The sequence below is a fragment of the Heteronotia binoei genome, chromosome 13 (genome assembly GCF_032191835.1).
Source record: "Heteronotia binoei isolate CCM8104 ecotype False Entrance Well chromosome 13, APGP_CSIRO_Hbin_v1, whole genome shotgun sequence".
Lineage (NCBI taxonomy): Eukaryota > Metazoa > Chordata > Lepidosauria > Squamata > Gekkonidae > Heteronotia > Heteronotia binoei.
Genome location: NC_083235.1, coordinates 33,021,460 through 33,049,180, shown reverse-complemented (window position 1 = coordinate 33,049,180; position 27,721 = coordinate 33,021,460). Strand labels below are relative to the sequence as shown.

The 27,721-nt window shown below is 41.2% G+C and overlaps 1 protein-coding gene across 1 annotated transcript in view; it reads left to right on the top strand.

Moving 5' to 3' along the window:
- The window catches only part of TFCP2 (transcription factor CP2), a 62,307-nt gene that overhangs the window by 7,896 nt on the left and 26,690 nt on the right, over positions 1 to 27,721 (top strand). Inside the window, exons 2-5 of the mRNA XM_060252628.1 lie at positions 17,523 to 17,674; positions 20,518 to 20,594; positions 25,776 to 25,881; positions 27,435 to 27,541. Of these exons, the coding sequence (XP_060108611.1) occupies positions 17,523 to 17,674; positions 20,518 to 20,594; positions 25,776 to 25,881; positions 27,435 to 27,541 (442 nt within the window). The remainder of the gene's footprint in view (positions 1 to 17,522; positions 17,675 to 20,517; positions 20,595 to 25,775; positions 25,882 to 27,434; positions 27,542 to 27,721) is intronic.

The following is a 27,721-nucleotide window of genomic DNA, read 5'->3' as shown; positions in this document are numbered from 1 at the left end:
AGGTAGTATTTGTGTGTCCTATAACATAATTTCAGTATTGTTGTTTATTTGGGGTTCTGAAGGACACACAAGGAGGGCAGATTATCTTGAATTCATTTACAGGTCCAAGTGTTTGGTAGTAGTCACTTGACCACATAGTCTTCAGTAGGTAGTGTGTTCTGGGAATAATTATTTTGTGTTATGCTGTATACCTGAAAAATCGGGCTAAATTCTTACTGGTGTTTGAAAAACTGCACATAAAGCTTTTGGTTTGAGAATGCAAAGTAGTGTAACTTTCTGGCTGTTGCATCACAGAATTGGGGATGCTGTAGGCATCTGGTTTATGATTTAACATTTTGGCAGTTTCGTTTAATGAAACTGTCAGATTTCTAACCTGTATGGCTGTGAATATGAGCTGGAAAGTGTGTTGGCCATACCTGGTGAAAGGTCAGAAGTCAAGGGACATTTAGGCTTGACATTCCATGGTCACGACTCACTGGTTGCAGTTTTGGTGTTTTCTCTGCCTAAAGGCAGGGATAGAACAGAATACGTACATCTTTTGATCTGCGCAATAAGATCGGGGACGGGGGAGGGGGTTTATGCAAGCTTAGGTGTTTGAGAACTTGCAGGATAAGGCCCAGTGAAGGTTTTTAACTGTGAGGTACATGTGCATGCTCATTTAAAAAAAAGGTTTTTGTGGGTGTGGTATCTGGCCAACTATCTGTGTACATAAGGAAAGTGTTATGTCCAGTTATGGCTTTGTGCATTCTGTATTTGAAGCAAGAAATCCAGCATCTTAGGATCTTCCATCTGTTCTGAAAGAAGGCTTCTGTGTCAAGTATAAATTAGGCAAAGTCTACATGAATTTTACTTGCAATGATCCCTGTACATGAGCAGTTTTGCTCTGGGAACCTCTGATGTAACTGTTCTGAATCTGTAGTATGCTGTGGTTTTGAGGCTATATGTGCATTGATCTCTGGGGCTAGTATAAGTCCGTGATAAAAAAAAAATCCATGATAAAAAATAGGTAATTGTTTAAAAATTAAAAAGTAGTGCAAATAAACAGCATTTAAAACCAAGTAGGAAAAAAAAATATCATATTGGGAACTGGAGGGTCTTTTCCAACTCCAATCCAAACTATGTGTTTGCCAAGTCTAAATTTTTTAAAATCCATGGGATGGGGAGAGAGGAAGTGTAGTGAGATCATGAACGGGAAAAAGATTGGCTATTGATATGAAATCCTTGCAAATGTGTTAAAAAAAATCAAACTTGGGAGTTTAGCCAACATGAGCATTCCATATGCTTATGTTGGCTAGTTGGTCACAATTTAAAGCAAAGCAGCATTCTGAGAATATTTGCATCTCTGAAGTTGGCAGTGTTCATTACCTAGGCAGCCAGGTGGTACTCTCTGTTGACGTGTACTCAGAATTTGATTGTTGGGAGTTAATGGGAAATTGGAATTTTTTGGCCTTCTGCTTCAATTAAGGGGGCATTGAAAATGATAATTCCTTTCAATCCTGGCAGGAAGTCATATTGGTGAAGATGGGAAAGGTAACAATTTACAGGAAAGGTAAACCTCCTCCCTATTTAGGATGCAATCGGATCGCCTGTGGCAGATCTTTCTCCTTCCCTTCCCTCTGTTTGTTAAAGGTTACACTTGGGTGGGAAGACTGGTTGAGTATGTCTTTGAATGTGAGCACTCCGCTGAATGCTTGTAAATGCCCATCCCTCACTTTTGTGAGTGACAAGAAGACTTGCAAAAATGCCAGTAATTCCAGATTGTGTGCAGTGATGTTTTATCAATCACTGATTTTAATTGTATAAAAGAGCAGAAGTCCTGTAGCACCTCAGACTAACAAAATTTGTGGCAAGGTATGAGCTTTTGTGAGTCACTGTTTACTTCTGCAGATACAGCTAGAGTGTGAGTCCATCTGTCCTTATATCTTGGCGAGTAGAGGGATTTCAGATGCCGAATGACAATAGCAGGCATAATTACCACACCTACTACCCCTTTGCATATCACACCTAATCCATTTGTACCCGCTATTGTCATTTGCCTGCAGATAGACTCCCATTCTAGTTGTATCTGAAGAAATGAGCAGTGAAGGTGTTACTGGACTCCTGTTTTCTGCTGCTACAAACAGATGAACACGGCTACCCATCTTGATTTTGATTGGATAGAGGGATGGTAGGGTATGTTTCTTTGACGTATGCACAGATGCAGTTCTCTGGAAAACTGGAGAGTTTTGCATTTATTTCTTGTGTAAGCTCCCAGTTAGGTGAGGACTGAGAAGCAAGTCTGTGGATGGGACAGCTTTTGTCACTTTACCAGTCAATTGACTGTTGACTATGGTCAAATATTCACTGATGGCAAGAATGCCACTATATAGACTGTGACTTTTTTCATTATATCCTCTTTAGGCGCAAATATTGCCATCTTTTTAAAAGTTGCTGTCATGTTTCCTCATTTATGAAGTTAGCAGCTGACCCTGATTTTCTAAGGTGAAAATCAAAAAAGTGGTTTAGTGATTTGTTCACATTTTGACTTAATTCATGAGCAAATCGCAGTTTTTGATGGCATGAACCTGGTTAAATATCTAGCTTCTTGGTACTCAGCTGGTAGCTTGCAGAGGGCCTGATTTACCAAAAATCAAGACCTATATGACTACTGTATAACCTGTGCATTATTCTATTAATCAAGCACATACACATACTAAATATATGACTGTAACCATGGCTGCTTCTACACAATTTCTCAGGCCTTTTTCTTCTATCCCTAGTATGGAGAGTGAAACTCACACATTCTCCATTACCTCTGGAGATGGGTATTTCAAGGTGGGGACTCCTTGTCAGTGGCCTTGGCCTTGACCACTTTCTTGGGAGATGGGGTGGGTGCCACATTGGGGAACAGTGCTCCAAAGAGCTGTAGGTGTCATGTGAAGGAGCCACATGAGGCTTCTGAGCCACTGGGTGTCACAGGTCTATCTTGTGCTCTTTCCTTTCTTCCCTTGCACAGTGCATCAAGATGGAGGAGTCTGACTTGCTCAAGTTAGTTGCAATGTTGTACGTACACATTTGAATGTTGCTACTCATTGGAGACTTCTCCATACACTGCATGAGGGGAGGAGGGGAGGAGCATGTAAGGGAGATATTCAGGTTTGTGCAGTCACAAAACTGATATTTGCTCATATCTGATCTCATAAAAATCTTAGCTCATGTAAAAATAATTAACTTTACTGTTTTACTGGTTAACAGATTTGTTTTTGCAATTAGCATAAGTATCTAACTTGATGATGATTAAAAGTTTCTTTTGTGTTGTAAATAAAGGTACTGTGTTAAAATTACTTGAGCGTTATTTGATTAATATTTGACTAGTCAGTTGGTCAAATAGCTTTTGACCTGACAAATTCCCAACCCACAATGTAAAGAGGCAGAAACATGCGTTTCCTTCAGAAACTAGAACCCAAGCTGAGCTTTTAGTGGTGATTACTTAGCAAGATCCTCTGTTGGAAGAGCCCCATAGGAAGTCCCCAAAAAAGAAGCAGAGAGGCACTGTTTTCTAGCTTCTCCTACATACAAACAAGAGTTCCATACCAGTTGTGGGGACGAACACAGTTCCATAGTGAAGACATAAAATAGAATTTTTGCAAGCACTAACCAAAATGATACTGGAGTTCATGCACCCACTTCCTTTTAAGAATATCCACTGAAGATGCTGATTCTGAAGGATGTAGCTCTTCTTCCCCTCCAGTTGCTTTCTGTAATCTTCCCTACAAATGGTTAACCTTTTTATTACTGAGGGTGATGTGCGAAGCTGACCTTTTTGATAGAATCTTATAGCACAGCTAATTTAAAACGGCCTTAACTCCTAGTTTAAATGCTTTCAGGGCAATCCTATTACGGCAAAGTTAGCAATGGTGGGTAATTACCGTGTGTGGAACTCCTCTTGGTTTGGCACGTGCCATTCTTGGTACTTGGAACCAGCTTTGCAAATACGCTATGAAAGCTGTTAGCTCACTCGCCTGTGATTATGGGATGAAAGTTTGGGGGGGCGGGGAGTGGAGACAGTTCATTTTCAATTTGTAAAAGTATCTCTATTTGCTGGCTTGAAGACCCTTCTTAATCTTCATAGGCAAATAATCCATTAATTGTTTAAGAAGCAGTTTGAAGGTGAGGGAAAGAGTGTGGAGGAAGACCGTTTCCTGCAGTGCTGACAGCCCAGGCTCTTGACGTTTCTATTTCTTTGGGGTTTTTTTAAGTGCTTTTTAAAACTTCCCAATATTGCAGTCAGGAAAAATTGAAAGAAGTCCTCAGGGTCAGGGCAGAAAGACCATCCCCTTCTTATTTTTTTTAGGTTTGTCCATCTTTAGCCTGCTGAAGCATTGTGTCTAAAAGTATCAGTCTTGAGAGGTTTTCGCACATGCTAAATAATGCAGTTTCAATCCACGTCAGCAACCATTTGCAAGTGGATTTTGCTGTTTCACACAGTAAAATCCAGTCACAAAGTGCATTGAAAGTGAATTATTTAGTGCAGGGATGTCAAAAATGTAGTCCAGGGGCCAAACCAGAGGACTCCTATCAGGCTTCCGAGCAACTGGCTGTCATCTGCTTCCTGCTCCCTATATCTTGCTTCCTTCTGCATAACAGCTTGCTTTGCAAGGTTTGCTCAATTGCACAGGAACTTCAGACCAAAACCTCTATTTTCTCCATTGATTGAGGCTCCTCCCTTGGGGAGGAAGAGAGGCAGAACTTGTTTTTCCAGACTCTCTCAATTGAACAGCAGAGCTACTGAGCCAAGCCTCTCTTCCTTCTATTGGTTGGGGCTCCTCCCCCCAGTCCCCTGCTTCCTTTGCCCAGTTCCCTGGATCCCAAGGGAGAAATACAAAAAAAGCACCTTTAAGACCAACAAGTGCTAACGTTTTAAGATTATTTTAAGTTTTTAATATATATATATATTTAATTGTCTTTGTCTATGTCCTTTATAAAGTTTATATCTCTGCTACCTAATCTTAAATAGGTACACACATGGCCTGACCTAACATGGCCTGGCCCAACAAGGTCTCATTTATGTCAGGTCTGGCCCTCATAACAAATGAGTTCAACACCCCTGATTTAGTGTGTGTGAAGGTGCCATTGGTCTGCCTCAGTTAATTGGGTTACTAAAGGAAAAAATGCAGGAACCATGTTGGTCTTTCAGGATACTGTCCCTGCTCAGATTTTTTCTAATACCTATATTACTGCCAATGAACCCCACAAAGCTATCAGCTAATGTTGGTATTAAGAGGAGCAAGTCATTCAGATGTCTGCAAAGAAACAAGAAGCAGCTTAGAGTGACAGCAAGAAAAGAGAGGAAATCCATTAGGAGAATTCTCCTAAGCAGTAAAATCTCAATGACAACAGCAGTTAGAATACAAGGGCTAATGGAAAAGCATGTGACAATAATTGATACAGGAATTAATAAAATTAAACTGTTGGTAGCATCAGTCATTCAATGTCACAGATAAAATATGGGCACAAACATTACTGAATAGAGTGTGTGGATGGTCTTGTTAGCTTACCTTCCCCATCAGTTTCTGTAGGAGGGAGCGATATCTGCTATGTATCACAATTTCTGTGTATTAACATGGCATGTGGGGTGGTAAAGCTTTTTCCAGCCTAAGAGGTGTAGCACAGTTTAGGAAGGGCTTGAAATTGAAAGTGAGCTGAATTAAGGCAATGAGGTATGGATTTATGGGCTGCACACTGGGACAGGGAACTACCTATTAGGTGAGGAAAAACAACTTTTGCACTGTTGGTGAATTGCCAGAACTTGGCAGTATTTATGTTGTTGGTAGTATCTTTAGTGTTACAAAGACTTCTTTCCCACTCTGTAGCTACCTTTTGGTTATATTTTTATATGTTGGCAGTAGCACTCATGATAGCAGTCTTTCATCTTTCCAAACTCAGAACCCACCCTTCGTGTTTACCTGCTCACTGAGCTGTAAGCATGTGACAAGAAATCACATGATGCCAGAGCCATGTGACAGGAAGACAAGGACAGTGACCGCAGTTTTAAGGCCAGGATTGTGGACACCAGGCCAAGAGACCTAGGAACAGGAAATGCACCTGTATGCATGACATAATGAAGAATAAGGGGCAGAGCCCTGGAACAATCCACTCCAGTACTGAATGCCTTTGCCTTGCTGCCCTGCTGCTCCTCTCAGGAACCACAATGCCTTTGCTCTCTGACCATGCCCACTGGCAGCAGCTCCTCCCAAAAAGGAGCAAAAAATATGGCTCCATAGAGGCTTTTGACACAGCAAGTGGGCTCCATAATTATCCTGAAGGCCCCCGACCCCAGAATGAAAATCATTGTGGTAGAGACAGGTTGCTTTTTTGTAGGACTCATCTTGTCTTCATTTGAAAGTAATTGTGTAATGGGTACTGGTTCTCACCTGCGCTCTCTTGCTTCTCAGACTACTGATGTTCCATCTTCTTATGGTGAACTGCAATGTTGGCTAAAGAAACACCAGTGCATTGCTGTGGTATTAAGTTGTGTGTTCAGTCTCCTGACCTTTGGAGGGTATTGGAAGTGAAGAACACGTTGGTCCTGTAAGAGGCTGAGAGAGAGCAGTGCAGAGCTCAAATTGCTGCACATGTTGTTGATACTGCAGCAAGGAGCCATGTGCCTGGGCTACTAAGGTTGCAAGCAGGCAATTGTGTGCATCAGTCTACCTCAAACCCAGTGTTCCCAAGCCCCCTGGTTCTGTTTGGCAGGTGAGTTTAAATTAGTAGAAGGGCCTGCTTTTCTTCCTGGTTTTAAGTTGATATGGTTTAAATATTTCTGCTGCTTTAGTAATATGGAGTTGCCTTATATCAAGCCCAATGATTTGTTCATCTAGCTTGGTGTTGTCTACTCTGACTGGCAGTAGGTTTCTGGGATCTCAGAATGACCTTTCTCTGCCTCAGCATCTGTTGCCTGAGATCTGTAACCGGAGAGGCCAGGGTTTGAATCTTGGACTTCTTTGTGCAAAGCATATGTTGTGTACTGCTGAGCCGCAGTCCCTTCTTGTAATTTGGAATCATGGTTTGGGGAGAGAGAGAACTATAGTTAATGATTAGGTTGCAACAGCTAATTTATGAGCCCCTTGGCACAGAGTGGTAAAGCTACAGTCCGAGCTCTCTGCTCATGACCTGAGTTTGATCCCAGTGGAAGCTGGGCTCAGGTAGCCGGCTCAAGGTTGACTCAGCCTTCCATCCTTCAGAGATATGTAGAATGAGTACCCAGCTTGCTGAGGGTAAAGTGTAAATGACTGGGGAAGGCAATGGCAAACCACCTCATAAAAAGTCTGCCATGAAAACATCATGATGCGATGTCACCCCAGAGTCAGAAACAACTGGTGCTTACACAGGGGACTACCTTTACCTTTTTAAAAAAGTCTTTAATTATCAAACTGTATGCAAAAGTGTGTTGAGGGCTCACAAGCATGAGGATCTTCTAGGCTTGTCCATGTAACAAAATATCATGGTTGAAGTCTGAATCATTTCTTGTAGTGTGAGAAGTCTCAACTTTTGTGGTTCTAATGCAGCTATGACCCTTCAGTCTGTGTTGGTGATGGATTCCCATTGTATGAAATAACTTTGCACTTGCATCTGGTTCTAATGATGACTTGTTCACAAAGAAATCTGTAGACAAACACAGTGGTTTTGCTGCATTTTGGTTGTTGTCATCCAATATAAATTCAGCTTCGTCCAGTCAAAATCACCGTGCTGTTGACTAGATCTCCATTTAACCAAAGGCTCTTGAGTTGTGTGTGTGCCTCTGTGTTGGAATTATCATTTCATTCTCTCTTTTTAAATGGAAAAAGACTTTATTGTAAATAGAATAAAGGTACAATGTTTTGTTACAGAAAAATAATGGCAATAGAAATAATACAAAATAAAGTTGCGGGTGCTGTAAACGAGGTTTGAACTAATTTATTTATTTATTTATTTAGTGGACTTATATCCCGCCCTTCTCACCGAAGTGTCTCAGGGCGGCTCACAGCATAATAATTCATACAATTCGATTTAAAACATTTACAAATACAATTAAAACCATAATTAATAAAACAAGATAAGATAAAACCAGCGGTCTATAGAAGCATTTTGTTCCATCCAGAGATGTTCTCATTATCAGTTAGGTGTTATAGGCCTGCCGGAAGAGGGCTGTCTTACAGGCCCTGCGGAACTGCCCTAGGTCCCGCAGGGCCCGCACCTCCTCCGGCAGCTGGTTCCACCAATAAGGTGCCGCTATTGAGAAGGCCCGATCCCTGGTGGATTTTAGGCGGGCCTCCTTTGGCCCAGGGACTACCAGCAGGTTTTACATTTAGCCACTTGTAATAATAAATTATATATGGTATATACTCTAAAAATTAATATTTGATCATTCTTCTTATTTAGAGATCGGAAAAGGAAGTGAGACTCTTTTATAAAGATTAGAGAGTAAGATTTGCTAAGAGAAAAGAAAAGAAGAAAAGAAAAGAAAAAGCAGAGATGAGAGGGAGGGAGGAAAGGGAGAAGTAGATTGAAAAAGGAAACAAGAGGAGAGAGAAAAACAGAGTGAAAGAGAGGGAGAAATGGGAAAAGGTAAGGAAAAAACAGGGGAGGTTGGGGAAAGAGATTAGTGAAGGGCAAGCATAATCATTTCATTCTTAAAACCAATGTTCCATTTCAAAACAGAATTGAATCCAAGACTGAAGAGTTGATGAGGCTCCCTGCTGTTCAAGATGGTGGGTGGTGTGGAGGGTAGTCAAAGCTCAATCCACCAAATACTGCACGGCTGGCAAGTTACGTGTGTGTATGCTGAGTGCTGTCAAATTGCTTTTGAAGTATGGGGAACATAAGAATTAGTAACCTCCAAAACATCCTATCATTAACAACCTTGCTCTGATCTTGCAAACTGTGGGCTGTGGGTTTCTTGATCAAATCAATTCATCTCACTTTGGGTCTTCCTGTTTTCCTTCTGTTGTCAATGTTTTCTAGCATTATTTTCTTTTCCAGTGACTCCTGCTTTTTCATAATGTGTCCAAAATATGATAGCCTCAGTTTGGTCATTTTAACTTGTAGAGAGAGTTCAGGATTGATATGATCTGGAACCCACTTATTTTGTCCTTTTTGTCAGTCCATGGTATCTGTGAAACTCTCCTCCTCCACTACATTTCCAGTGGATCAACTTTCTTCCTTTCAGCTCTATTCACTGCACATGTGAAAGAAGAGCAGGAACTGTACAAGCCTGTGGGGAGGGTGCTGCCAGGTTTTCAGCTGCTGGTCAGAAATAGCTTTAACACAGCGGCAAAGGCAAACTTTCACACTCATTCATAGTAATAGTGAATATTGTTAATAATCTTGGTTGCCAGTGTCACATCTTTACATATAAGAATCTTTTCTAGTTTCTTCATGGTTGCTCTTCCCAGTCTCAATCTCCTGATTTCTTGATTGCAGTTTTGGTTGATGACAGAGCCAAGGAGTAGAAAATCTTAAATAATTTTGGTTTCTTCGTGAGCCTTAAAAGTTGAGTAATTCCCCGGTAGTCGTGTCTTCTTGATGTTCAGCGATAACACTGCTTTTGCACTTTCTTCTTTAACCTTCATTAAGAGTTGTGTCAAGTCTTCACTATTTTCAAATTGTTAAGGTTTCTTCCACCAATAATGTTCCTTCCACCTTCATCTACTTCTAATCCACTTTTCCTTATGATACATTCTGTATACAGATTGAACAGACAGAAATAAAATACATCACTGTCTGACATCTTTGCCAGTTGGAAACCATCCTGTTTCTCTGTATTCTATCCTAACAGTAGCCACTTGTCCAGAGTACAGATTGTGCATCAAAACAATCAGATGTTGTGACAATTACAGGATGGCAGAGATGTTAGGAAAGTGGTGTAGGTGCTGCACATCTGAGAAATGGGCCAGGAGTGTCTACTGGTCTAATTGTGATTTGAAAAAAAGATAAGATCCAATCTAGTATGAACCTTTTTACCCCATGCATTAGTTAATTCCAGGGGTCCATTAACCTGGTCAATGGAGGAGGCTGTTTTTCTCCTTCATGTTCAATATGGAGATTGTTTTGATGCTACTCACCTGAATCAAAGTTTGAGTCACCTTTAAGACCAGCAAAGTTTTATTCATAGTATAAGCTTTTGTGTGCATGCAAACTTCTTCAGATACACTTCCAATACAGAGATTGTTATGCTGTCTAAGTTCTCTGGGTTTTTTTTTTTTTGGGGGGGGGGGGCGGTAGGGAAGGTAGACCCAAAGGTTTTGTCTTGGTCTTTGAGATGTAACAACAGTGGGAAATTTGTTTCTTCTTTCACCAAAGTCCTAAGTCCTCTTATGTGCTAAGGCAGGAAATACCCTTAACAAGGTGACAGAGGCAAACAGGAAGCAATAGTTTTACCATGGGAATAATCAAAATGCAGGAAGTAATCAAAATATTCAGGCTTGCCATACAGGCTTCCATAGTAAACCAACCTCTTAAAAACAAACCAGTTCATGACCTTTTGCACTCAATGATCTTCCATCCTGAAGTTCAGGTTGTATGCTACAACCTGGTTTTGAGAAGGAGAGCAAAGAAGATGGTGAGGGGAAGGAGTTGGCAAAGGAGGTATCGGCAAATTGAGGGGTCCTAAGTTCTAGCTGCTTTTTCTCTTCATTCTGTTCTCTACAAATCTGTGCAGAGATGTGGGCAGTTGCGGCCGTCCAGTTTGCAAGAGTGAATACTGACTCCCTGTTCCCCATGCAGGTTGACTCCCTAAACTCAGATGAGAAATGGAAATAGTGCCCCTCCCCTGTTACCTCAGATCTGACACTAAACTAGAGGAGATCTACACTTTATTCTTGACCAACTGATTATATTGGTGGATCTTAGGCCTCCTAAATTCAGGAACTCCATATGTCAGTATGTAATTTGTGATTTTAGTCATGATGGAGGGAAACATCCTTTTTTGGGCTTTCCTTTTGGATGCAGGATTTAGAATGTGGTGATTTTTTTTAATTTAACATTTAATTTAACAGTTCCCATAAAGAGCCTATAGGAGAGAGAAAAAAGATCAGGAGGTAGGGCAGAAACTGCACCAAAGCCTCAGAGGGAAACCGCAAGTTCAATTGAGAATTTATCTCTCTCTAACCAGATAGCAGAAATTAAGGTATGTGCAGTAATTAAGGCACATGAGAACCAGTTTGGTGTAGTGGTTAAGAGTGGCATACTGTAATCTGGAGAACTGGGTAGGGCTGCTGGGTCCTACCTTTGAACTGGTAGAGGGCTCCCAGGTCCTTTCGAGGACCTTCTGCCCCATATGCGGCGTGATGATGATGACACCTAGAAGTGATGTCATCACGTAGCTGATGTTGCACTGTGATGCTCTACATTTTGGGCAAAACTCTATGGTTTTGAGCCCAAATTTACCAGAGTTTTGCCAAAACCAGAGCATTGACAGCATGATGATGTCACTTCTAGGTGATATAATCATGCCACATTGAATGACATTTGTAGGCGGGGTTTCCCCGGCAACCAGGTGACTGGCGGCAGGGAGGAGCCCACAAAAGTGGGAGAAACCCTGCCCAGACTGGAATGCTGGCAGCCTTAGAACCAGGTTGATTCCCCACTCTCCATATGAAGCAAGCTGAGTGACCTCGGGTCAGTCACAGTTCTGTCAGAACTCTCTCAGCCCCTCACAGGGTGTCTGTTGTGGAGAGAGAAAGGGAAGACGATTATAAGCTGCTCAGAGTTTCTTTTGGGTAGTGAAGAGTGGGGTATTAAACCAACTCTTCTTAAGACATAGGGTGCATCAGTTTGCAGTTTTCTCTGAAGTACCGGATATTTTTCCAGTTTTGCTCGTACAAAACTAAGACATTTATAATTTTTTTAATTCCATGAATATGTCAAATATTGCAAATTATAGAACAAAGTAGAAATGAAGTGCACCTTTAAGACCAACAAAGTTTTATTCAGAACATAAGCTTTTGTGTGCTCCAAGCACGAAAGAATCAGGTACAGTGGGCAGAGCTACATATAGCTGATAGGCAGTGGTTTAGAATGCAAAATGGTACAAATGTAAGATCCAATGACAGAATAGTAAAATTAACAAATTAACAAACCTTTGACCTGGGTAGCATGTGTATGAGTATGTTATATGCCAGGTAAGGTATAACTGATGCATTTTATGTTGTTAAATCAGTAAAATTAGGCTTGATAGGACTATATATATTGGGAATATTTTAGCTCCCCCCAAATATCTACCCCCCCCCTAAACTTTGGAAAATATTTTTTTCCTCTGCAGATCAGAATTTATGGATGTTTTATATCTCTAGCTGTGCCTCGCCTTTTTCAGAGCCTCTTGCATTGCTTCTGATGCATCAGTAGCAAATAATTACTGGTGATGCTTGGATTTGTACATCTGTGAGGATGTAATGAGTAATCCACAGGGAAGATGATGCATTCGGTTAATGGCGGTAAATGGTTAGATAAATCTGGTGAAAGACTTCTGGGTTTTGTTACTATTTAAATTATCATTAAACCTAAAATGTGTGCTAGCAGAATGGGTGTCCTATATAGTACTGAAGGCTTTGGTTAAAATATGCAGCAACTCACAGCTAATTGGCTTATTTTAATTTGATGTGACCTTTTCAAGAAACCTAGTTGATTGTAATAGCTGCACAATGGAAAAGCCACACATTCAGCTCTGACAGTCTTTCTGATGTAGAATCTCATACTCTCCAATTAAACTTTGAAACTGTTTGGTTCCCTGTACTGGAATATTTGACTGTACAGGATGAAATTCCAAATTAACTAAACAAATTGTGTTTGGTAAACTTACTACTATTGTATTGTATATTGTGTTTTGATGGATTTTCTTTATTGTTGTTTGCTTGTGCCCTTCATCGTATTTTCCAACATTTTTCAATGGGGGTGGGGAAGAAACCTAGTTGATACCCAAGAAGAGTTGACAGGTGCATTACACTTTGTTCTTCAGTATTCCCTGCAGGGGTAGGTATGTGCCTGCTGTACTGCTGGATCCTGGCTTACAGTTGCAAGGTTAGGTCTCCTCTGTGGCACATGATGCATTTTGTTTGGTTCTCCTAGCCATGACGATTCCTTGAAAAGTAGTTTATCTGTGGTAATTATGGAGGTCTGTCTAGGTCTCCTGTTTTGGCAGGCAATCTCTTGCCCCCACTGGTACTGCTTACTGCTTCCCAGCTAGGCACCAGAGGGAAATGTTTGGGAAATTCGGGAGGGGGGGGGCATCATCATGCTATTTCTATGACATCACTTCAGCACTACCTGGAAGTGATTTCATGTCAGGCAACTCTCTTTCGTCCACTTGAAACGATATGGTTTATAGTTTAACCATAGACTTCTGGGAGGATGCTTGATTGTTGCAAGCAACATAGTGATGTCACTTCCAGATTGCACCACAAGTGACACTGCTGATAAATCTCCTACTGGTTGCTAACCTTCCCTTGGGTTGGCAGCTCAAGTGCCGATAAGTGTTCTGATAATCTGATCTCATCCAGATTAAAACACTGTAATGTACTCTGTTTGGGGCTGACTACTTCTGAAAGCCATTCAGAAACTTCTGTTGGTCCAGAATGTGGCAGCCAGGTTATGATCAGTTATCATCAATTTATCATCCCTGTATTGAAAGATCTACATTTGCTGTTCATCTGTTTTCCAGCACAATTCAAGGAGCTGGTTGCTATTTGTACAGTCCTAAATGGTTTGGGGCCTGCGTACTTAAGTGGGATTGGTTCCTCTCATATTGTCCTGTTGACCAGTTAAGATCCTAATATGCTTTCATTGTGCCATCTGGTAAAAACATTTCTCTTTACCAATGTTTTTAATGAAGTTCCATGATTTTAGTTGTTTTATGGTCTGCTTCCGCCTGAAGGCTGTTCTTTCAGACTGCTATATTTATTTTATATGCTTTGTACTTTTGTACCATGGCTCATTTTTATTGGCAAGATATTGTTTTTATTCCTTCATTTTTAAAACCTGTTTTTAGGTGTGGACCATTTTGGATAGGTTTGAAGGGGAAGCATACAAATAATAATTCACATTCTGAAATATTAACCTTCAAAAGAGAGAAAATTTTAGTTGACCCTTTTATCCAAGAATATAATATAGATTTGATGCCTCCTTCCTATCACATTTTAAGCATTTACAATCAGAAGGGAATAGAAATTTAGTGAAGGTTAGGATTCTCATTATTGTAGCTTGCAGACCATATTTGTATTTCAGGGCATTTTACTTTTGCAAGTAAAATCTCTTTGCATTGTTCTTTGCAGCTGGTTTCTTTTTCTATAGAACCCCCAGAAGCTTGCCTGAAATTATGTAGATGGCGTCTCCATACTACAAATATGTCACTTTTATGCTCCATTAACTATTGTGATTCTCTCCTCCACTTTCCTTGGCAGCTGTGGTGAGGGTCCGACTCCTGACTAGACTACATAATTTCCCCCCTTCCAAATTGCATGTTATTGGAGAATCTTTCTGTATCCAAGTCTCTTACTTCAGCAACTGTGCCTGTGTATAGCAGACTAAACAGGCTCCAAGACTTTTGAGGCCCTGTTTTACGCTGCACTGCACAGGTTTATCCAAAGATGGATCTCCACCTTTCAGAAAGTTTATTTTGAAATAAGGTTCAGTCAGTCTCACTGCCAGCTTTCCCCCTCAGTCACCTTTTATTGAACATGTCTTTGCTGGCTGTTAATTACAAAGGGATCAGTTACGTGGAGCTTCAAGCTCAAGCCAAGTACAGCAGGGGCGTTTGCTGTGCAGATATTTGTGTGCCCTTGGTCTGGCATTTGGGAGTCTCAAAAGACAGATTTTCTTTCATTGCAAAAGATGATGGAGAGGCAATTAAAAATGTGGCTGTAAAACTCTCATAACTTGATATTATGAAGAGCTGTATTTCTGTAGAACTGTATTTTTGTATTGGTTCTACAAGGAATGATGAAGCTTTTCACAGGTGGGGTTACAGACTTCTAAGTGGGAAGAGAAAATAAAGCACAAGGCTTCCGTGATAACCAGCCTCAAACAATAACAAAAAACTACAAAATTTACAAAAAACCTCATACAATGTAAGATGCAAATTAGAGTAGAAACAATGCAATTACTTATGGAACAACTCAGAAACCATCAGAAATTGTCCAGCTTTTAAAGCAATCCAATGCTGTCTTGCCAGAAAATCCGATGGTGAAGTGAAGAAGGATGATGTCATACAGTCCAAGTCTTGTATATAGAGCAGCCAGCAGTCCAGCTGTTGCAGAAGGGTGATGTCATACAGTCCAAGTCTTGTTTATAAAGCAGTACAACAAGGTTGTACTGATGCCCTTGTTTCACAGTTGCTTCTTCAAGCTTAACATAGTCAGTTTCAAATCAACCTTCAGTAACCTGTAGCAAGTCAATGGGGCCTGGAGATCTCCCAATATTACAGTTGATTTCCAGATCAGTTCCCCTGGAGGAAATGGCCGCCTTGGAGTGTGGGCTCTGTGGCATTGTACCCTGCTGAGGTCCCTTCCCTCCTCAAACCCTGCCTTCCTCAGGCTGCACCCCCAAAATCTCCAGGTATTTCCTAACTTAGATCTAGCAATCCTATTCACAGGTAATGAAGAATTGGATTCTTGGAAGGTTTCCACAGAGGGAAGGGATTTCTGACTGCACAGTGCTGCTTCCTTGCCTCTTACCACCACCTGCTGCTCATAATGCCCCCAACAAGTAGGATCTCTGGAAACAGCACGGTGGGAGGGGAAGGGGGAGTTGGAAATCTGCCACTAGAGGGAGGATCTGCAAAAATCTCACACATGCCCTCAATCCATAGAAATCTTTTGCTGAACCCAGTGCAAAACCTGAAATAAAGGTATTCTTTGACATTGAGTCTAGTCTCGGGCTAACTCAATTAAATTGCATGCAGTTAAAATGAACTGAGTTTTTTAGGATCCTCTTGGCTAATGATGTGTCAGACTGATTACTCATTTGACGTGAGGGCAGGGCTGGAAGTAAAGGCAAACTCTGGTTAGAAATGGGGCTTTCCCTAATAGTCGTCTTCCCACTCACAATTGGTAAGTCTTCTACACCTTTGGGGCAGGTTGAGGCAGCTTCAAGGCCTGGTTTGTCAATGCATCCTCAATGGTGAGGGTGTGGAACCACATAGAACTTGCGTAAGGGATATGTGATGATTCAGACTGCTCAAGCACAGAGTAGCTACTCTTTGAGGCATATGATTATGGGTAGAGAGATTTGGGCTCTTTCCAATCACACCATTTTTCAGAGGCTATTCATTTTGGGGAGAGTGATAGTCAGCCTTGGGTATTATGCAAATATAAGCAGGATCTGCTATACCTGCAAGGGAGAATTTCTCCTCCCTTTGCTGCCGGTTCTCATTAGCTCACTTGATGGGGACAGGAGATTCATGGGGGAGGAATCCCATCTCCCTCCCCCCCCCCATAGTGGCTTTAGGCTCCACCACCTACCATTAGCCTGGTGGTGACAGCAGTGGTGCTTAGGAGCCACTCTAAGCCCAGAGCAGCTCCCAATGTCTTCCACCACTGAGGTCAGGCTTGGAGCCTCTTCTAGAGTGCACCACCATTCCAGCCAAGTGCAGAGTGGCCCCTGGAGTGTCCCATTGCAGTGACCGGGGAAGAATGTGAGCCCGGTGTTCTCCACTATGGCAACCAGGCCTGGACTGGTTTCTTGTGGTGGCACAACCACCCCCAGCTCCAGTGGTAAGTGTGTTGTTTGCATGCACAGACTTTTTTCATTTGGCAGGCAGTTTAACCTCTCCCCAATATTTTTGGGATTTTTCTACAAATCTGAGGGACCCCTCAAGCTTGCACAAAAATCTCTTTTACATCAGCGTGGCCTTGATCTGTGGATTTAAGGGCCAGACTTCATTATTAGATATATTGAAGGTAGTATTTCATATTAATACCTTTGAGACCAGGAGTACAGTTGCTATGAAAATAAAAAAACAAAATCCAACTCATTCTTTAGGTCAATCAAAATGGGATGGCTGACCCAGGTTTTGCTTAAGAACTCTTCAGTCTATTTAGACATTCAGAGAGAACAGCTAGTGATTTTTACATCTGCTTTGGCTGTTAGAAGGACAAGAGCTGGGGTGAGGGTCATCACACGCAGTTCTTTTCAGTTGTTCTCTCTTCCTTTCTTATATCTTATGTACTTTAGTCTTATGCTGGGTATGTTTGTTTTCTATTCTTGCCATTTACTGTGTTTCTTAAACTCTGTCTTGAAGTGCACTTGAATAGTGTTCTTATTAATGAGGCAGGGACAAAACAGTTCAAGCAACGGAAACTAATCTATATGGGCAAATGCCTCTCAAAAGAGATTGCAGGTAGGGGAATTAGGCAGGAAATTAAAAAAAATTATTTTAATGCTGTGGAGGGACTTTGGGGGGGCTTATTTACTTTCTGTAAAACAGGGATGTTAATGGTAAATATCAAGATTAAAAAACTACTCTTGAATGAGACTAGATAAATGGTCCTGATCACTGATATCTCTTTCAGCGATGTCCTGGCCTTGCCCATCTTCAAGCAAGAAGAATCCAGCTTGCCTCCTGATAATGAGAACAAAATCCTGCCGTTCCAATATGTGCTGTGTGCGGCCACTTCCCCTGCTGTGAAACTCCATGATGAAACTCTCACCTATCTCAATCAAGGTGAGCTGCATTTCTCTTGCCAGAGGTCATCTGGGGAGAGGCTGGTTTATGGCCCCAGGAGCACGTCTTGTGCGTTCATATTGCTTCCCTGTCTCACGTCTGCCTCTGTGCTCACCTCCCAGAGCATGTGCATGTTCCTTGTTTTGCTGTCAATTGGACTGCTTCTGAACTGTCAACAACAAACTAGAAAGGTTGCTGAATTTTGGCAGAAGAGCTTCAAAGTGAGACCGATTCCCCACTAGCCTTATGTCACTCTCATGATCCTCTTCTCTGTGGGACTTCCGTCGGATTTCACACTATCTGGGGTTGCAACGCGCTTCGCCTTTTTCATGTAGCAAACAGAAACCAGCTTTTAGAGGATCTTATTTGCTGCGTGAAAGAGGCAGAGCTAGTTGCAGCCCCAGGGCAGATAGTGTGAAATCCGACAGAAGTCCCGTGGAGAAGAGGAGAGTGAGAGCGGCATAATTCTAACGGGGAATCAGTCTGAGATTCCTGTGATCAGCTGCTGAATGTGCTTTCTCTATGCTGGTCTGGCATACTTGAATATGGGCTCAGTAAGGGCTGGGGCTAGCTAGATTACTGCAGAAAGCAATTGTCCCTTCTTGCAGTTACACTAAGTACACTAATTTATTCTACTTTGCTAGTTTTTCAGTAGTTGGCAACAGTTCATACAAGCCCTGTGACTAGATCATTTACTCTTATGAGTGAATCTTGTCTTCACCTGTGCATTCCGATGTAAAGTGTACTATTTCAGAATGCTGGGTGCCGTTCTGTCTCCTTCCCTTTTCTGTGTGTAACCTCATGTGTATAGATGTCCCTGCCAACTGGACAGGCCACTTGGTGTATCTAGCAAAGCAGATTCTGTCTCATAAAGGTTTATGGCACAATAAATCAGGTAGCCTCTATAGTGCTGGAAGATTATTTGTTGAACAGTTAAAGAGCGCTTATGGGTAAAGTGGGTATGAATATTTGGAGATTGAGTATGAAACAGAAGAGGTGAAGATAAGTATGACGGAAATCCTAACACCTTATTAGGGCTCGAGTGCTACCTAGAGCATCTAAGGCCTTGGACCTATGAAATTTACATAACCCATTAGTTTCCATTCAGCATTGGGCCATCCTACTAAATATAATCCTTTTTGTACAAAGGAAAAACCATTTTGGGCAAGACTATCTGTTTGTCTTGGAAGTTTAGAACCATAAACAGATGTGTGGGAGGTGAGGCTATCATTTTTAATTGGGCTTATAGTTTTCTGATTGCTGACAGTAGCCTCTGACTTCAGAGGTGGAGGTTTGCATTGGATTGACTAAATCAGCTTGTCAGTCTTAGAAGTGGAGGCCAGCTTAGCTCAGATTCCATTGGCCGTAATTTTTTTTTTCCATTTTAGCATTTTATTGCTGTAAATATTTTGACATTCGGGATTTTGCCCTTGTCTTCAGTAGAAAGTGGGGTCCGGAGGAGGTTGGGTAGGGGTTAAGGATTCAACTTGGTTACTTCAAGGAACGTTGTCCATGCTCTGAGGAACCTATTACAGCCTAGGTAACATGTCCTTATCTGCATTACATCAGCTGTTCTGCTTTTTATTTGAAAGTCTGCGTGCTGTGGTACTGTGTCCTTCCCTGCATTTGTTTATCCCTTTTTTCCATCCCTTTTGGAGTCAGCTGCCTTTCTGCCCCTCCCCTCTCTTCTATAATAAAACTTTTTATAAAGACTTTTTTGCATCATTTAGCACAATCTGCTTCCCTGGGATATTTCTGTTAATCTCTTCGCTATGTGGTAGATCTCACAGGTGCCACCTAGTTTGTTACGAGGTATTTTCCAAGGTTCCCTCCCTGTTACTTCATCATTGGCTTAGTACTGCGCTAGCTGATGTCCTTTGAGTGTCTCTGAGTAGTGACAACTGGTTGTCAGGGGCTTTCCAGGAAACCCTTAGTGTAAGGAGGTTTCCCAGCAAGGAAAGCCACCTTCCCCTATTTCTTGCATAACAAGAAGTTAGACCAGATTCATGGGGAATATGGGAACTTTTGTTATTTGGATATATTGGATGTAATCAGTGAGCTGGAGTTGTGTAGCACAAAAAGATAGAAATTCTATATTGTAGTATGGGCATTTGTGTATATTTGAGTTTCTAAAGGATGCTATCCCAGAGGGCTTGAGTTCAACCAGATATTTAATTTAGAATCCACTGAAAATAGCTACAGGTTTACAAGTGGAAAAAATTACACATCTTTTACTAGTTTTACCTTAGATACTATTCCAAGACAGCCCAAACTTTGAAGGTATTTCACTTCTGTTAAAAGTGCCTGTGTTAATAGTTCCTTGTCTCCTTGTAGCAAGTCTAAAAGTCTGCAGTTTTTCTGCTACCTGTAAAAGGTTGTGTACATGTCGTGATTTCTCAATGGCAGCGGGAATGATTTATCTCATACAGTTCCCCTGGTAATTGACCTCGTGGCTCATTGGCATGTTAGCTCAAGCAGATTCCCATACCTGTGCTATCATCCACTTCACAAAGTTTCAAACAGATCAGTAGAACAATGCAGTTGCCTGGACCAAATTGCAAAATCAACTTCTGATTCAATCAGTTTTACTCCTAATGAAAAGTGTCTCCCTCCCTCCTGCCATCTTAAGGAGTTGTATGAATGCACAAGTGAATATGCCAACTTAAAAAAAACCCCTTTAAAATAGCTGCAGAAGTGTTCCACCTGTTGGAAGGGGAATGTGGTTGTGCTTTCCATAGGCACTAGCAAATATTTGCTGATGGTTTTTTTGTTAATCTTATGGTATGATGAATTGATCGTATGCAGATTTATTTTTTGTGGTAACCATACAAGGTCTCCTTCAGGTCAGTCCTATGAAATCAGAATGCTGGACAACAGGAAAATGGGGGAATTGCCTGAATTGAATGGGAAGCTTGTAAAGGTGAGTTGGCTATTTCTGCAGGTGATCCTTTCTCTCCAAAAGACTCAGGGTAGATAGTTTAAACAATACTTTAAACAAAGGTCTGCATACACAGTAGAGTCAGTTAAGTATAATGTTAGTGGATCTAACTACAGCTAGGAGGCCCTGGTTCAAATCCAGATTCAGGCAAACCCATCTCACAAGGGATGCCTGTCCTGTGCAGTTGGAGTGGAGCACAGCTAGACTCCCCCAGTCTTCTGTGTCACCTGAAATTGTGTCCCCCATGAGTTATTGGAACCACAGGAACGGGATAGAATCCAAGCTAGGGTTGTTAGAATAAAATCATATTCGCCAGCCTGATCTGTAGTAGGAATATGAAAGATAAATGTAATTTTGGTGTCCTCTGATTGAAAAAGATGGAGGAGCCCATCAAAACATTGTTCCAGTGCAGCCCCTGTAGTGGCATAGTAAGACGAGTCCAGTTGTTCGAGATTCAATTTCTGGAGACATTTTGGTTTACAGGTTATGACCCTGGAAGTGCTAGGGATTGCAGTCCACTGAAGAAGCCACTAAAGGAAGTTTAACAGGCAGGAGAACATTGTGACAGAAAAACAGCAGGGGCACCAGTGAATAAGGCAGAGATTTCTACTGAGAATTGAAAGATAGTTGCCAGCAGTGTTCCCTCTAAGATATGGAGTCTGGTGAGCAAAAAAATCTACTTTATGAGCTACTAGCATTAAAGTTGTGAGCAAGTTGTTTGGCTACTGCATAAATTAGTTTGCTATGGAGCCATTTTTTTTCCTGAGCTAAGACAAAAATGTGTGAGCCAGAGGCTAAAAAACTGTGAGCTAATTCATAGTAGTTCAGCTTAGAGGGAACACTGGTTGGTGGATGTTCAGTTAATTCAGAATTTGGGGTGTATGAGGCTTGGGGATGGCTTCCAGGCTACAGTTTATGAACCCCCAAATTTAAATCTGACAGATTTTCTTAATAACAAACTTTAAAAAGATCCTGTGGGTTGCCGAGAGACAGCTTAAATGAAATACTTTGCTTTCAGAGGATTTTGGCCTTTAATGAACCAACATAAAGCACAGAAAATAGAAAAATGTTATAGTAGTCTTGAATCCAGATTCTGAAGGCATGGTTTACAGTCATTAATGTGTAGAGAGTATCCAGAACACTATACAAGGACAGTCGGCAGAATAATCACAGAATCCAAAGTGGCTTTCAGTAGACCATCACTCATGTCCTACATAAGAAGTCCTGAAGCTCAGAAGGCAATGTAAGTTTTGTTGGTCTCAGAAATAGAGTAATTCTTTCCATTCTGTTTCCTTAAACAAATGCATGAACAACATTAGAATTTTAGCTAAGTTCAGTCTTCACTTGTCAGAGGAGGGCGTATAGAGAGAATGTAGAAGCAGTGGCTAGGAAGAGACCACTTGCTGGAAGACCATCTTAATGCAGTGCGAACTATAATGCTGCACATTTCTGCCTGATCTGGGTTTACATCTAGGGAACAAAACTGTGCTGTGTGGATCAACTCTTTCCAGTCTGGCGCAGTTGTTCTGAAGAGGGTATCCATATTCCTTATCTTCTCCCAAATATGAAAATGGCATTATTTCAGACAAGGAAGAGGCAAGCAAGAGTGTGTGGAAAGCAACTGTGCTAACGTGCCTCAAACAAAAACAGCCTTCCTTTCAGGCGAAGGTGGCTTGCCTTTGAAGCTTTCATGTTGTTTCCTCTTCCTCTCTGGTTGTTGCATATTAATGTAAAGTCTTTGTCCTGTGGCAATCAGTCTGAAAGAGCCCAAGTAGATGTGCTGGAGGAAACGTTTGGATCTCTCCCCAGGCTTTATTTTTTTTAAGCTAATTAGTAGGGAGGGCATGCTTTGAAGATGGGGAAGGAGTATGTTTAATCTTGTTTTCCTGCTTCTCCTTCAGCCCGCCTGCCACCCTGCAACTGTGGTTGACTCTGTAGGAGGAGGAAAAAGGCAGTAGTAGATTATTTAAAATCATGGGAGGAAAGGGCTATATCTTTGTTGCCTGTATAGCGGTTTCCTGGATTTTGAAAGGTCAGGTGGAGGCTGCTAGTTGGTTTTTTAAAGGAAAAAGCCGTGAGAAGTCCTAATTGTGGATCTATGTCATATCTGATATGACCCTAGATTTCCAGGCTGTGTAACTCCAAAATTTAGTGTAGTTAATGACTTCTGGACAGGTAACTTTGAGCAGCTCCTTGTGTGAACAAGGGTGTAGTCATTGGTTTGGTTACTGCCTCAGAAAATATTGAGCGTCCCCCAGAATAGGACTTAGTCTAGTGTAGGTACCATCTAGTTTTCCAAGCTTCTTCCCAAGTTTCATTGTTTCCTCCAGTTGTTGAGATTGCATATTCTTTAGATGCTGTGCTGTGCACACCCTTGGAATCAAAAGCCCAGTGTAACGTCAGTGTAGTAGCTTGCTGGCTTTTTGTAATGGAAAGGGCGCAGAATTCCTTTCCTTGCAGGTTGAAGAGTAGTTAGAAAGCATGCAAAAAGTGCCCAAGACAGGGTAGCTTCAGATATGCATTTATTGCATCTGAAGCTATGTTTCATGTAGTGCTGAACACCACCCCCACAAAAAAGACATATCTAATTGTGTGTTTTTGGGATCTCTCATAATCTTGGGTCTGGTTCACACATAATCTGAGAAAGGGCCTGGCCTGTGGGGATATGCAGTTTTTCAGCAGCAAATGTTTGCACTCCCAGATGAGCTATCTAGCTTGAACCAGCCAAGGGCCCAAACCCTTCAAAGAACATCATATATCCACTAACTAGAGTTTCAGGTACCATGAACAACTTTCTCTGGCTCCAGAATCATATTCTATCCAGAATCATATTCTATCCAGTATTAATAGAGAAAAAATTGGGGAGCATAACCAGAACCTGTATGTAATGGGCAAAATAGCTTTGAGGATTAATTGATGGCAGATGTGTTTGGGAAGGAGAAAGTATAATGGAATTACTTTCCCATGAAAAAGTTTGTCATCTCCAGTGCCAACTTGGGAGTCCAGTTTAATTGATAAAAGCCTTAAGGCTTGCTGGAAGGATCTTTTTTCCCCTTGACGGATGATGGTTTTTAGGTGCAGAGGAAATTTTGCCGCTGTCTTACAAACATAGTGAGGAAAGGAAGGGTTTGGACCTAGCTTTAAGAAATGGGATTTTGAACCAAATGGGCTGAATTTAGAATAGCTGTTGAAGGCAACATGAAATAAAACAAAAATGTTTATAGTACACTGTTTGTACCCTGTTTGACAGCATCTGATGTTCATTAGTTAATGATTGCCATCATCAAGGGAGTGATTAAGAAGAAGACTGCAGATTTATACCCCGCTCTTATCTCTGAATCAGAGGCTCAGAGTGGCTTACAATCTCCTATATCTTCTCCCCCCACAATGGACACTCTGTGAGGTGGGGCTAACAGGGCTCTCACAGCAGCTGTCCATTTAAAGATAGCTGTGGCTGACCCAAGGCCATTCCAGCAGCTGTAAGTGGAGGAGTGGGGAATCAGACTCGGTTCTCCCAGATAAAAGTCTGCACACTTAATCACTACACACCAAACTGGCTCTCATGGGTTAATATGGGTTCCTCCAGCCCAGGTGCCTCTAATTTGCAAGTGGGCATCATGACTCAAATGCAACTGATAGGGAAGTTCTTATAACTTCAAAGGGTACTTTTAACAGAATCTGTTTGCTGTCAGGCATCACATATAGGAGGATTGAGTGATGTGTAAGCAGCATGAATGAGATCTGAAACTTTTTAAAAATAGTATATATTTTATTTAATATAAGCAGCACAAACGTTGAGAAAGGTAAGATAAAAATACCACAGTGTTTCACTTATACAGAGTCATATTTTGGTTAACAAAAGTAAAAATCAGGGAACCCATCATTTATAATCCTCAGTATTCTCTAAGAAATTGTAACTAATAAACATTTTTCTATCTATAAAGTTGTTGAACAGATCTTACTTTGTTATGTTCAAATTACTTATATACTTTTGTTTTGGTCTGGGCTACATACAGTTACATTTTCATTCCTAACATATCTAGCATTTCTGACCTTGGGGCATTTGTAAGCATAAACATTATAAACACATGTTGCTCAATTCTGTCTCTTAATCCTTCAGGATTTATCATTTTATTCTTATTTTAATCCTTAAAACTTTCTAGTCTAATTTTGATCAACATATGCAAAAAATACATTCAATTTTTCTTAAAATTCAGATTCTGGTCTGTTGTGCAAGTGCAATGTTATCTTTGCCATTGTCATATGATCAGTTAATTTATTTTTCCAGTTGATCAATTCTGGGCATATTTCAGTTTTCCATTTAGATGCAAATACCACTCTTGCCGCTGTCACGGTATATTTAAATAGTTCACTAAGAATTTTTGATACATTAGACGATAATATATTTAGTAGCATTCATCAGGAAGTTAACTTTTAATATCTTGTATTTCTTCATGGATCTTTATCCAATATTTTTTTGCTTTGTTGCAAGACCACCACATATGATAGAATGTTGAATCTGTCTTCCTGCATTTCCACCATTTGACATTATAGTTCTTGTTAGCTTTTGCAGTTTGTTTGGGCGTGATGCACCATCTAAAGAGCACTTTGTACCAGTTCTCCCTTAGGGCTTGGGATTCAGTAAACTTGATTTCTTTTGTCCATAAGTTTTCCCACTGGCTCATAGGAATATTCTTTCCAAAGTTCTTCATCCATTTGATCATATAGTCCTTTGCTTGTTCTGTTTCATATTGCAATAGCATTTTATATATTTTTTCCTAATAGATGTTTTAGGAATAAGACCAGAAACTTGATTTCCTACTGACGTCCTGGATGTGTAGAATGTGTAAGTGCTGATGTCTGGGAGTGTGTCTTGAGCTCATGGTCCTTCTGTTAGCTTGAGTGAAATTTTGAATGTGAACTGGTGCCATGTGTGTACACATTTACACAACTATGCCCTATTCTTACAGTTCATATTGCAAGCAGAACTTTCCTTAAGCAGGCATTTACACATTAATGTTCCAGTTTCCATTCAGGATTTTGAATATAGCATATGTATCTTTAAATGAAAAATTTTTTTTTGCTCCTGCCCTGTTTAATTTCCCTGAACTCAAAACGAGTTCCCAGGTGTGTCCTATAACCCGCTCCATCTTTGTTGCCCAGAGTATATTTCGAGTGGTGTTCCATGACAGACGGCTTCAGTACACTGAGCATCAGCAGCTCGAAGGCTGGAGGTGGAATAGACCAGGGGATAGAATACTTGACATTGGTGAGTACCTGTTAAAATTTTGGAATACCGTCATAGTGGCTTTTGAAAAAGCATACTGGAACTGCTGCTGGTGGTTGTGATATAACATGGGAGGACTCTGTGTTTGAGTTTTAGGATTTTGCATTTGGAAAATGTATGTGCTGCCTCTCCAAAGACATGCTAGGGAAGGCTCACAAAGTGAGAACAATATAATAGAATCATAAACAAGAAAAGGCAATTCCATATGCTTTTAGGATAGAACCTCTTGCTGTATTTCACATGCCACAAAGGAATTTTTCCTCCAGCCCAGGTGCCTGTAAGGTCTTGGGTCTTTTTAAAATGTTGCCTTCCCCTACCAGATGTGGCCTCGAGGTCTTATCACAGGCTGCCTTGATCTGGTAGCTCTGTAATCACCATTTCCAAGCAGAGCACCAATGTAGGAGCTGTGGAAACACTGTGATCCAGATTGCGTGTCCTCTTATGTAGTGGCGCCTAGCAGGCTTACGTACCTGCCTTTGCACAGAGTGGAGTGCTAGAAGGCCTTTTGGTCCTATTTAATGTCCTGGTCCTAATGTTTTTAATCAGCTTGTCTGGAAAACTACTATTCCAGAGGGGTGCCATCATTTCCCATCATTACTGCACTAATTTAGTGTCTTAAATTCAGCTCTCTGGTCCACAAAGGATTCTGTAGTGAAAGAACTTGCAGATCCTCAAGCCTGTGAGGATCTTCAGTGTGAATGCCTTTTCAACAACTTGGGCTTCTTTTGACTAAATCATTAGGACTTTCTGTGACTTGTCAGTGTGCAATTGGGTATTGGGGCCAGAAGCTATCACCCTGGGTCTCGGCAAACTTTCACTGAAAGCTTCTAGTCCTTTGGGCAGCAAATAGAGCCCTGAAAGTGCTTATTAATATCTCACAAGGTGAGGTGCCAGATCCTGGATAAGATTTCCAGCACACAAAACTGACATTTGTTTCCTGTGTGGTTTTCTGCCGCAGCCTCTTTCTTGTTCTCATGATTAATAGAAGCTGAACAAATTACGCAAACACACACACAAGCACATTTTAAATTGCAGGTCACAGAATCTGGTTCTTTGTGCAGGATTTTTGGGTTGTCCTAATGTATTGTGCACACAGCCTTGACTTCTATGGTCTCCAAGCTCCTCTTTAATTGACTTTAAAGCAATAGCATCACACTTGGTTCTGTATTCTGCCAAACTTGCTTGATTCCTTGAATTCATTTCCCTCCCTTTAGTTATCCAGTTAAGCAGCTAATATGTTCTACACTTGTCTACTAGTATTTGCCATGCATCCAGGCATGGCCAAACTTGCTTCATGTAAGAGCCACACAGAATAAACATCAGATTTTTGAGAGCAGGAAGGAAGGCAAACAGATATGGGGGAGGGGGGAGGAAGAGGTAGAAAGAAAGCAATTTTAAAGAGACAAATGCCTTCTCAAAGCTGGGCGGTGGGGGCTTTGAGAGCCACACAATATGTGTGAAAGAGTCGCATGTGGCTCCCGAAGCACAGTTTGGCTACCCTGCTCTAAACTGCAAGTGTCTTCTCTCTTCCGCAGATATTCCAATGTCTGTGGGAATAATTGATCCCAGGGCAAACCCGACGCAGCTGAATACTGTAGAGTTTCTTTGGGATCCCTCAAAGAGGACTTCGGTGTTTATTCAGGTAAACCGAGATGTATCCGAAGTGCCTGCCCTAGACATTTTTTCTCTGTGACAGGATTTACAGCGGAGCAAGCTAGCAGTGACACTTCAAAGCAATCTGTTTTACTCCAGAAAATCTAAATAATTATCTTTTGCAGTAAGGGTATCACTCTGTTCCAGTATTGTATAGAAAGCACAGAAT